This window comes from Centrocercus urophasianus, unplaced genomic scaffold (genome assembly GCF_019232065.1).
Source record: "Centrocercus urophasianus isolate 14NV4802_14NV808 unplaced genomic scaffold, USGS_Curo_1.0 seq_16, whole genome shotgun sequence".
Lineage (NCBI taxonomy): Eukaryota > Metazoa > Chordata > Aves > Galliformes > Phasianidae > Centrocercus > Centrocercus urophasianus.
In genome coordinates this window covers 27,398,565-27,411,139 of record NW_024884711.1, presented here as the reverse complement: position 1 = coordinate 27,411,139, position 12,575 = coordinate 27,398,565, and the positions used below count along the sequence as shown (strand labels likewise).

The window sequence follows — 12,575 nt, the reverse complement described above, 5'->3', positions numbered from 1 at the left end:
CTGTTTTAAAGGCATGCAAGTCAGAATGTTTTACATATATTTTCAACAAACTAATGGATTTGGGCAGCCTCTGAGGTTCTGTTTATGTCTGCTTCTGAAAAATAAAAGGAAGGGGGAACTTTCTTGGCAGCGTGGGTTCTTATTGTTGCTGACCTGGAAATGAGATGATGCTGGTGGTCAGCAAGGCCTCGGCTTATAAATTAAATTACCTACAGAAAAGCTTTTCCATATTTATGCTTAATAAGGGAAAGTGGAATATATATGGGAAGGGGAGACTGAAACAGCTTAGAAATCATTTCTGTCTCAACAGCCACTATGAGAAAATTAAGAATACTGAAAACTGTAGAACATTGACATTGACTCAGAAGTTTGAGGATTCAAACTACAAAAAACAAATTTTAATCTAATTAAAAGCTACTTTATGATGATTTTTGGAAAACAGTGAATCTGAAAATTTCTCTTGTTATTCATGGGAGGAAACAAAAAAAGTATCTCACTTAACCAGATTTCTTAACAATATGCCCAGCCATCCAGGGATTGACTATCTCCCTTGGCTGGCAGTTGTTTGATGGCAAATCAGGTTAGAACAGTGGAGCTGCATTAGGCCACCTGATTGTCAGTCAGACCTGTTTAAATAAATCTATACCTGATCAAGAACAGCTTCATCTTTTACCACGCTCTCTGCAGATTAAGAGATTGCCAAGTGATTGTCAACTGGAATAAGGGCAGTGAGGTATATATATATTCTGGCTTTCATTTGCTTTCTTGAGAAATGTTTGCTGTTGCTGTTGCAGTAAGGGGGATTAATTTTATGATACTGTCACTTCTAAAAGTTTCCAAAGCATGGGACAAATGTGATTTTGAAGATATCAACTGTCAAATGTAAATACGCATTTCTAGCTGTGGTTTGGGATTCATTAGAGCTTAATTTGGTTGTACCTGTGACCCAGCTGCCTCTTAGTGCCGAAGTTGCAATCTGTACTTCTGCATCACACTGTTGGGTTGGTTTGCTGTTCATTTAATGGCCCAGTAAACAGTACTCTGTTTGCACATGGTGATTGCTTATATCGATTTGAAACAACCCCATTCTGCCATTACCTGGCACTTCTTGCAGTTCATCATTAGAAAACAGTGCTTTTGGCTCTGGTCTTCTATAAAAATAGTGTCTTTTTTTACAATTGAGGTGGAGCAGTTCTTAAAGCCAGTGCTTAAAAGTAACAACTCACAGGAGGACAGCCAAGAGAAGCCTCTGAGCAATGGAATGTGTAACTGAAGAAAACATTTTTATTTTCCTAACATTCAAAATGCAGTGGCAGAGAGATTGATTCATCAGGAAATTGGATTCTGGAATAATCAAAATTGCAAAGGAGACCATTTCTTCATCCTCTGATATCCTGTGAAGAAGTCTTGGATGCATCTTGGAGCAGTGATCTCCAGACTTGTTTGGATTGCACACCCCATCAGTCACAGGACTGACTGGGCAATTCTGGAACTGTTTGCACACAGCAACCTTTCTTCTAGCTTACACTCTACCTTTATCTGCAGCAAGATTTCCCAGCTGATCTGTGCTACTTTATAGGTTTAAGTTGATTCTGTATCTGAAGTTGATATTTATACGTCAAGCATTGATGTGTAATTACAAAAGGGATTTCATCAATTTACTGAACAGTGACTCATCTCCTGGATAGTGACTCATCAGTGTTATAAAAGCTAATCACTTTAACAAAGAAAATCTTTTAAAATAGAATCCTAAGAAAAACAGAAAGCATTATATATGAAGGCAAAAACCTCAACTTAAAGGATGTATTTCTTTTTCTTCTACGGTGATTTTTGTTCAAATGATGAGAGATTTGTGTAATGTTTACTAACATGGATTTTCTCATAATAGATTTATCAGGTGTTCAGGCTGCTGTGCCTGGTGTAAGACCCCTTTTCAGTATTTGTTAATTTACACATACTGAAAACGTATTCCTCAGTTTGCACTGAGTTACTCTTTTTTTTTTTTTTTATTTGGCTTTGTTTCTTCCAGTACCACTGTCTTGTTCAAGTGCTTTGTAGAGAGAACAACACTGAAGGAAACTCTTTTGTGGTGATTGTTGTTCTGTCTTTGATTATGGCACAAATAAGAAATTAAATTGTAGGGTCACTCACATTTTATATTATGCAATTACACAGACAAACTTAATATGTTTTAGCAGATCTTAAAGTTAGTTGTCCTTAATTTTTCTAGCTGTTACTTAGGAATTATTCAGTCTTTCAAGGCCCAGATAATGTCTGTACTCCATTTGTAATATTTTAATATACTAGACTATAATATAGATCCAGCAATGCAGGTCTTACCTGGATGATAATATATGTATCTATGTAAGATAGTAAACCACAGTTTAGTTGCAATCCTGAAAGGCTATTTGTAACAGTGAAAGCCTTTAATTACAGTGAATACTCTGTACCCTTCTGTGGTACACAGCCTACCACACTGCTGTTTTCCAAGCATTAACTTGTAGAGTACTCTTAACCATTTCCAAAGACAATTAATGCCCCGTATAGTTGAAAACTTGCTTATGATGGTTGTGTCTGTGCTTTTCATCAGTTGGTCAACATTGTTTGTGTTGGAGAGCATCAGGAAAGCTGCCACAAGTATTTGGCCCAGGGCAGGGATGGGAGGGTCACGTGTGAAGGCACGAGGCTGTAGAGATGTGGGCTCTACCTCTGCTGTCAAGACCAAAGCAGATGGAAGCTTGTCCAAGGAAATAGAAGCAGAAGAGTCTGAGCAAAGGTTTGGAAATTTAACCTGTGGCTTGCGTCCCCTTGTGAGTAGAACTTAAAACATGCTGTGCCTGGCTCTGTAATCCTCCCTGAAAAGCTAAATCTTCTTGAGAAATAGGAAAGCCTGACTCTTCTTTAGGACTCTTACCTTCATTTTTAGATAGTCCTCTTGTAAAGCTTTTTTGCTTTATGAGAAACTGATTTCCTCAACTTTGTAAGTACAGTAAATCCAATTTGTTACAGCTCCTTTCTCACTGAAAGGAACTGGGAGATCAGAATTTAATGTTTGATCTCCTTGCTGACTTTCTTTCCTAGAATATCAAAGTTGAGTGCTAATCCTTTGCTTTTAACCTTCCACGAGTCCTTACCATCAGACCATAGTTCCTGTTACCCGCTTCCATGTGTAGTGCATCCCGTATGTTGTCTGTCTCCCGCAGGTTTGCAGCATCACTTCTCAAACCTCAGTATTGCAGTCTGCTGTTTTCAGATCCTCGTTTACTCAGCTCGTACTCTTTTTTAAAATAACTTCTTTGAAACATAGCTTACAAAAAAAATATTTCGTATTTCAACAGATGATGCAACTCTTATTTTTGCAGCGTGTTTTGGTTTGGTTTTGTAGAATTCTTTGTTTTAAAGTTTGGTGCGTTATTGTACGCCTGCTCCACTTCACAAAGGTGCGGGTAGGGAGCAGGCAGGTCCTGTTTGGAGTGAGGTGGGAACCAGAAGACAGGGAGTTTCCTTTTGGCTTGAAAGTGTAGGTAGGAAAAGGTCAGCTGGGTGTGGTGCACGGGCAGACTCCTGCAATTCACAGCATAGAGAGGAGACAAAGCAAAGAACAGAGTCACAGCCAAGCCTCGGAGGACAGAGGATGTGCTATTCTTAGTGCCCAGAGGGATTGCGTGGGGCTCTTGCGCAGCAGGAAGCCAGAAGTTTCTGGGTTGATAGCAACTCTGCAAGATACAGAAGATAGAGTGGGCTTTATTTTCAAATCTCCATATTTTAACATCTGATTCTGAACTTCTGGGTTTGAAAAAGATTTATATTAAAATACTTAAAAAAATTGAAGGCTTTTTATATTATTGGTATCGTTAAGCTTTGTTGGTTTATTTGTAGCAAATGCTGAGTGATTCCAAAGTGAAAAATATCCATTTTAGTAAGGATAGCCTCCTATGGCTGCACTTCTGTGGGTAAAGGCATTGTAATTAAAGTGGCGTGGCAGGAAAGCTGTAAGTTAGCAAGGCATTTGCACTTCACACATTCCAAATTCCTGAATTTTTACCCAGTGTAGAATTCTAAGTTTGTGAGCAGGGGGAAGTAAGGCCTTCCAAATTATTAATGAATAGTGTTGAACCTTTCAGGGTCACAGGGCAATTCTTTTGCTACAGATCCATATTCCTGGTAGGAGAGCATATTGTGCAGATTGTGGATTTTTTTTTTCTTTGTTAATGTTACCTGAACTGTAGCCGGTAATGCTGCAGAAGAACCTGTACAAGAAATATCAATCTTTTCATCTTTTAATTCCCTTCCAAATACAACTCCAAAGAATTATCCAAACTAGGGGTCTAGAGTACATGAATGTGAGACTTTGATTTTATAAAAGGCTTCAAATAATTTGATACTCGCAGTGTGCACAAACAGCATAGGTAGCATCAGCTAAAAACAGGCTAAACCAATTTAATGTGTAACCATTAGTCCTTAAGTATGATAACAGGGACTGAATTTGATCTCTGTGTGCTTTACCCATTTATATAAATAATCTTGCATTACTGTTTGCTTCTGAGATTCCAATTTTTCTTGCTTCATTTCTTAGCCCTCATTCATTTCCTAGAGGTTTGCTTCTAAAAACTGATAGGAAAAGTTAGTATTTTATAGTGCTTGTGCATTGCTGTGTAATTGCTGTGGACTTTGAAACTCCATCATGCTGTTGTTTTGGTTGTGGGTTTGTTTGTAGCTTGGTAGCCATTCGAGTACCTACCAGGAAGATCATGCTGGATTTGTTGTTAATATTATTTAGTTTTATTTTGTTTAAAAATTACATACATTGAAAGCAAGTCAATATCCATATATTTGCTTGTTTCCTTTTCACAGATGAAAGGAATTCATCTGTGGATAGGTAGTTTGTCTTTATGTAACTGATGTGGAAAAATATATCCCTACAGTTCACTGAACAGCAAATTCCATTTGAGAGGTTATTTACAAAAGGCAAATTTTATGATCTGTCGAAAAAATAGCTGTTTTCTAGGAGTCCTCCATTTCACAACACAGAAACGAGCTGGTAGTTGAAGAATGGAATTAAAAGCTCTCCTGAACTTTTTCAATAGTTTGGTTGCAATTCAAGTTCAGTACTTTTTTTTTTTTTTGCTTTCTGTCAGACAGTTGCTTGGGTTGTGCCTGTCCTCCTCCTCCAAAGGAGTCAGGCTGGGTTATTTGTGCCAGGACAGCTGTGGTGTTTCTACGAGCACACTCAAACTGAGGCACTGTTGTGTGTTTCGATCCATTCCAGATGATGTCTGGACTCTGAAATAACATTTCTGCTGTAATTAGAGTAGAGGTCAAGAGCCAAGCTCAGGTAGTTCTCAATGTAAGTTTGTCAGAGGAGGCACTCCGAGGGTCAAGGAGATCAAAAGCTCTATGAAATCGCTGACAGTAATTTTATTACTGGAGGATATATTTCAAGATCACAAGGAGATGAGAAAGGACTAAAAAGATTGGTGAAGAAGCATCGAGGGGATCTCTGCTGCGGCACAACTAGTACTGTTGCTGTTAACACACAAAGATCTGTTGGCCAGTCAGAAGCAGGAAGAGAACTGGTGTGGTAGGACATGCCTGCTTTTTTTTCCACTGCAGCGGCTGCCATTAGAAAGTCTGCTGGGAACTAGCTGCTCTGGAGGCAGATTTGGGGAGTACTGTGTTCTGTGCACAGGGCACACACCTAGGAGAGTTGATATTTTGCAGCATCAAAATCCACTGGTAAGTAACTCATTTTCATACCTGCTGATCTAATTTCTCAAAGTCCAACGACATACCAGTCCAGACATCTCGCTGTCATGCTGCAGTACTGACAGTTTGAGAGTTCCCTTTTATTTTAGAGTTGCTCTTACAGATTTTGGTTATGTTCATGTATGCTATCAATTTGAGTTTGCATTCCATGTTTCCTGTCCTAAATAGAAGTTTTAAAGCTTGTTCTTTCTTATTCAAATGCTTTTATTTTTTAAGCTTTTATTTTCACTTTTACTTTTCACTACTCAGGTAGTTCTTGAACTGGAGCATTCATCTGATATAATTCCCTTTCTTAGGGAATTAGTCTGTTTCGTTTATTTCCTGTCTTCATCTGCTGGTAGGAGGGCAAATTGCCAACTGGACTGGCATTTTCTGGATTTGGAGAAATTAAACTTGCAGGTAAGAAATTACTGGTTTTTCTTAGGTATAACTGAAAACAGAACTGAGTTGTTTATTAAACAAAAAAAAATCTATTTAATAAATAAATCTATTTAATAAATTTACAGTGAGGTGAATCCAAATTTGATGATCCAGGGAAAATCTTGCTGAAATGAGTCAGAAATTCTAGTTGGTGACCACGATGAGTCTTTTCTATATTACCTTGATTTACACTTGAGATTATTTCTTATTTGTGTTTAAATTACCAGGGGTAATACTGGTACAGATAGAAAGAAATCAAAGGTAAACACCTTTCTGTATCATTTCCATTTTGCACGTAGTCCTCTTCTCCCCCCTATGAATAGACAAATCAGGTTTTGTTTTAAGCTGCAGAGGTGTTAGATGTGTTAAGTGAGGGGGGTCATTTCGTATCTTCTGGAGGAGCTGCCAAAAGCAATGTTAGTGCAGGCAGAACCTTTGTGGCTTTAGCTGATGAATTAAATGCATTTTAAATGTTTCTTTCAAAAAGAAACCCAAAAAGCTCTACCAACAGAAACAAACCTGACCATAGTGAGTGATCCATTCTCTCAGCTCCTGCGTGTTCTGATTTTATCAGAACAGCAGAACAGGTGGCATACAGTGGAGCATGGGTGTAGATGAACTGTAATTTGTTGACTGCATTTTATTATTGCATGCGTACCACAGATAATGATATTCTGCACATCCTTAGGAAATCATTTCAGAACTGTAAGTTATGAAATAAACATTTCAAGATAATCAAAGTTGAGTAAATCAGTGAGTAAATATTCTGGAGAGCACCTTACTAAGGCACAACGTGTGAATGCTGTTGGAGGAGATGTTCATCAGGAGATTTCACTGATACCTTTTCCCTACTCCTTAAACAAATAAAAAGTCAAAAGCACATAGGGGTGTTCGCTTCTCTAAGTAGAGAAGATGCCAGTCAGTGGATGGAGGAAAATAAGTTCACAAGCATTCACAGACGATAATTTTTTCATGGCCAAACTAGCTGATGTACCATAAATCAGTTTAAGCCCTCTGCTCTCTTAATAAATTCTCACGCATTCCCTCCCTACTGTACACCAAACTTTCTGCACTCCGTGGTCTCATCATGTCCATCCTCTGTTCAGCCATATCTCCCGTGCTGCCTTTCATTCGTTCAGACAGTCGTGCGATCTGTTACTGATATGCACTGGAACAACTTCGTGGCTGAGCTGATTGTATTTAGAAGCCATTGTTCATCACTTCTTTTTGACTTTCAATTTTTCAATTTCCGGTCTGACGAAAAGGGGCTTAACAGCTTGTTATAGATGCTTGTTTGCTTGTTTGCTTGCTTACTCTAAAAATTAGTCCTATTTCCGTCTCTTTTAATGTCTTTAAAACCCTTCTGTTTCCTTGTTCTTTTCCTCTTCCCTTTTTTGAACTTACCTACTTGTACTTCTCTGTTTAAATATCTTATCCAAACCATATCTTAAGTCATCACAGCTACAAAGTCACTAACAATAGAAGAGTATTTTATTGAATTTTAAGATTGAATTTTGTTTAAAATCAGATCTGTATATTCAATCTTCACTATTATTCTTATAATATTTTATGGATTTTGTTCCATGTAAGTGATGCTTATGAGTTATGATAAAATATTTCTTACAAAACCTCTGCTTGGAAACTTGCTTTCTTAGTCTACAGGCATTCAAGCCACTCTGGTTTTCAGCTGGTGTGGGAGGTTAGCAACAGCTGGTGCTCCTTACCAGTGGCTCATTCTGTGCAGCAGAGGTGGCAGGGTAAAAGTTGCTGTACATACACAGTCCCAGTTCAGTGTCTTTTACTGCATTTACCTGCTTTCACTAGCATTCTATATAGAATATCAATCAGCATCATTGTGTTTGTGAACTTTTGTTGCCTGTTTGCCACAGATTTGAAGTATTTCCCTGTCAAGATCCAAGGAGTTCCTTTGTGTGTGTGTGCAAATAACAGAAAATACTAAGTCTGCACTTTATTCTTGAATGTTTTGTGAAATATATAAATTTCACTGATATTCCTATGAAATGTTTATTCTGATTTTTCCTCAGAAGGCTTTTATACACCAAACTTATGTTGCTATACTGTCAGATGTACAAGTTTCAATAACAATATCCTTTTTACTGCCCAGCTGTTCAGTCAGCACGCAGAGGAAAGCTCCCAGTCTTCATTGCAGTCATGGTGATTATTAAGAAAAGCTCTACTTCAGCCACTGAAGTATTGCAGCCCAGAGCTGATCAGCACTAGTTATAGTGCTTGCTTTTGGAGAAACAGTGCTGCTGTAGACATTCAGTCTGCATTGCATAAATTGTCTTTTGAGGCCTTTTCCAGAATGGCTCATTTTACCCATACGTAGGGTAGGGCAGTGCTCAGTGCTGTTGTGTCATTTTTCACTTTGAGCATTTTGGCATTTGCATGCTTGTTTCCACTAAAACTTGATCGGATTTCCTTCCTTTTTAACTTGTGTGGTAAACACTTTTGTGTCCATTTCTTCTCCTTTTTGAAAGCCTGTGTGATATCTCGTGATGGCTAAGCTTTAAGATAATGTAAGCTGTGCATTTTAATGCTTTGACTCTTACAAGTCTGGTTAATATGTGTGAATTGTAGGTGCCTTTCTTTATCTTTGGAGAACAACTGTTTGCAGGCTATTAACAAGGCTTTGCTGCAGCTAAATCTTACTGTGCTTTAAAAACGACTGTGAGAAGACAGACATCTAAATAACTTACAAGGTTGAAAGAATGGATGGGCTCTACTGGCACCTGCTATGAATTATTTCTCTTACTACTTATTGCCTTATTGCTTTTTTGTGAAAGCTAAATACTGTGGTGAGGCTGATTTTGTATATTCAAAATTATTTTTACATGTAAAATAATGTAACAAGAGAAGAGAGAGTTCTGTATCCAACTCGCTGCCTATTTCCCTGCCATGCAGAAAGGGTGAAATTACTGTAGCATGAAGGTTTGTGGGACAAGCCCCAGTATAGAAGCCCATGTAAAATACAGAAGCTCCGCTATTACCAACTTGCCTGCACATGTGTGCTTTGTTCTCCTTGCTCAGCATGTTCATTTATTCAGAACTTAACGCTGCTGCTGAGTTGTGTGGTAATAACACAGAGGAGTTGCCCGGATGGGAATTCACAAGTACATGTTGCATGTGTATGAGTTCTGTTAGTTACTGTGTGTGTAGTTGTTAATATAAACAGGGTGTCTTCCACTGAAAAGTCAGCAAGTGCTTCTGGGTGAGGAGGTCGTATAGACAGACCAGCTAGCAAACCTCGTCATCACTTGATTTGCTTTCCTCAAATCTTGTTTTTAGGGGTATTTTGGCTCTTTGTGTAGGATGATGTCTCCTTACCGAATGATGTTCATGTCTATAAACAGTTCAAATACCACAAGAGTAAAAGCTCCATTGTAAAAATAAATATACTGATAGTAATACTCATGAATCCATTCAGTGTACACGTATGATCAACAGATCTTCAACTTGCTGTGCAGCTTGGTATTTCAGATACAACATCATATTTGGCTTTCAACTGAGTGCACTCAGTATGGAGATACTGTTACACAGGTTGTGTACTTTAGGGCACGGATACTCAAAGGTTGTTAAGCAGCTTTGTACTGTTGCCTGGTAATTTCCCAGTTTGGAGATTTGTGGGTAAATAAGCAATATTACTTGTGTTTCTGAAGTTATGCTACTACACAAGCATAGCTTGGAGGTTGCCTTATGCTACTGGAAAAAGGCTGGCATTGTCTTGAAGCCTGAAGAACTGTGTACTTTCCTTATTTCTGCATGATTTTTAGCGGGTGATTTCTGATGTTAGTGTACTGGCTGCCTCATTTCCAAAACTTCAGGAAACTAATCTGCTTCATTTGAATAAGAGGCAAAACTAATTTGAATTGTAAGGTACTTCTGTTAATGCCTTTTCAGTAATTTAGAAACAAAGTTCACTAAAAGCTGTAAGGTGGCACAAAGCAGAAATATTACATGTTGTATTTTACCTGGAAGCTTGTAACAAAGTCAGTATGTCTGGTGTTCTCTTCATTCTGCAGAAATATTTATTTGGGAGTGGGGAGAAGGCAGGTTGCATTTCAAATGCCCTAAAAATTGGAGTAAAGAACACAAAGTTCTGATCGTTGGGCTGCAAAGTAGAGTCATAGAACGGGAAGGAATGGAGGGACCCTATAAATCATCTATTCCAGTCATCCTGCCGTGGGCGGAAAAAGTTGGTCTGTTAATTATCATCTTCCCGGCAGAAAGCATTTTTAAAATGCTACTGCTTTCTTTTAACACTATTTAATACTTTTATTTAATACTGTTTTAATATTATTTAATCTTTTTCTGTTACTAAGTTGCTTCTGAAAACTGCAATCTGTCATTTTATTTTTTATTTTTTAAGTAGAACCTTGACTTGGGCATTTAGTAGGTATGCTGAGATTTACTGTTTTCTATGTTTGCAGGACTGTGCTAAAGAATAATGACTTGAGATCAAGACAAGAATTGACTACTCACCTCACCAATCAGTGGCCTTCCCCAGGAGCTCTGGATGTCAATGCTGTTGCCTTGGACACTCTACTCTATAGGAAGCACAGTCAGCAATGGGATGAGTAAGCTGAATGGTTTGACTTACCTTCAAAGAAACAGAGAAACTGAAAATGATACGTTTCCCTTAGCATACTTTTAAGCATATCCTACAGGAATAGCAAGTTACGATGCACAAGGATCAGCTAGCATAAAAATTGTTTCTCTCACAATAAAAATTTCCTTCCTTTGAATTAATTATAAAAAAAAAAAAAAAAAACACAAAGAAAAAACCCCTTGCTTTAGAGAATAAAGTGTTTTAGAAAACACAGAAGAGTTATTAAGAAAAGAATGATTTTTTTTTTTGTTATTTACTAAAAAACTTCTAAAGAAATATTTCTGTTGAGATCATTAGGTGTGTTGATATTAAAAATTATTATTTATTTTACAGGAAAAGTTTTCAAAGTTTGGACCAACTTTCAGCAGACGTCAGCCTTTCTCAAACCTCTCTGGATCCAGGTCACTCACAGGACGGAAAGCAGGATGGAATAAACTTGTTAAACGAAGGTATGAGATGCATCTTCGGTCTGGGACATTGGACTGCATATTTTCTCCATTATTATGCAATTTTTTTCAGTTTCTCTAAGGGCCATTGTTAACTTCCAAATAAGTTTGCATTTATCAAGTCTGTTCCTTGACTCCCAATAATTATAGGACTTTGTGCTGTATTGAAGGCCAAGCTTCAAATGTGTTTCTTCTCCATCACAGAACCTGAGAAAGGCGTCTTCCTCCTATAGCTAAATGAAATATTTAAAGTTACTTTTTCCCTTTTCTGGATTATCCCAGTGGTGATCCCATTCTGCTCCTCTTTCGAAAGAGAAAACTTAACGTGCTGTGGGCAGTGCTAATATAGAAATGCAATACACTGTCCCCTTCAAAATCTGTGTGTATACAAAGTTTACCTGCTCCATCTAGTGGGCAATTGTGAAAAGCGGAGAAATGCTTGGAGAAGTTGTGGAACAGCAGTATTTCGGGCACAGAAGTGAAATTGATGTAAGAAATTTCCTGTATCTCACAAGATACCAAATTCATGCAGACGTTTACTTGTTCATAACTTCAAAATTCTTGACTTTAAAAATACTAAGAATGCAAACTTTAGAACTTTTTAAAAACAGTGAGCAGAATTAAAGTCTAAATGTGCCAAGTAGTGTAGAAAAATAGAAGCAGCATGTCTGTTATGAAGAGCGTTCTTCTGCTGATTCACTTCCAACAGCTGAGTGTGGGGTTTTTGTTTTGTTTTCAGTGTTAATCTTTTGAAGTTTATACTTTCTTTTCCATCAATTAAGATGTAGTGACAACACAAGTATTGTCTTAAGTTTTGATTGCAGGACTCTGTCTTCAAAGGAGGCATGACGACCTACTTCTAAATGAGTGAGGTCCATCAGCACCAAAGCTTTAATATGGTTCTGTAAGACATGATATCTTACCAGCAGGATTGCATGCCCCCTGTGTACATCTCAGAGTGGCAATCTTTCATGTTACTGTTGAACAAATTGTGTAGTCAGGTTTTATTTTCACATGAAGAGTTCAAGAACCATACCTAGAAAGTGTGAAGCTGTTCTTGGTTTATGTCCTCAAATAAATTAGAATTCTTAAAATGTAATTTTAATGAGGATTTTTCTAAAAATGAAGACTTCCTAAGGAGTTATCTGGTTCATTCTTTAGGAAGGCTCTTTGGTCAATTGAGAAAAGCTCAGTAGAAGAGGGATCTAAAATCCGTTGGAAACTGCTAGTGAGAGCTGTATGCGATGCAAGTGAACCATGTCTGTTTGTTTGTTTTCCAAAATTGCTTGAGGCAAGGTATCCTTTGTTATTTT

The 12,575-nt window shown here is 37.7% G+C and overlaps 1 protein-coding gene across 1 annotated transcript in view; it reads left to right on the top strand.

The window, feature by feature from the left end:
• RUNDC3B (RUN domain containing 3B) overlaps window positions 1-12,575 on the top strand; it is a 35,784-nt gene that overhangs the window by 19,925 nt on the left and 3,284 nt on the right. The window contains exons 8-9 of the mRNA XM_042817142.1: window positions 10,638-10,784; window positions 11,150-11,265. Of these exons, the coding sequence (XP_042673076.1) occupies window positions 10,638-10,784; window positions 11,150-11,265 (263 nt within the window). The remainder of the gene's footprint in view (window positions 1-10,637; window positions 10,785-11,149; window positions 11,266-12,575) is intronic.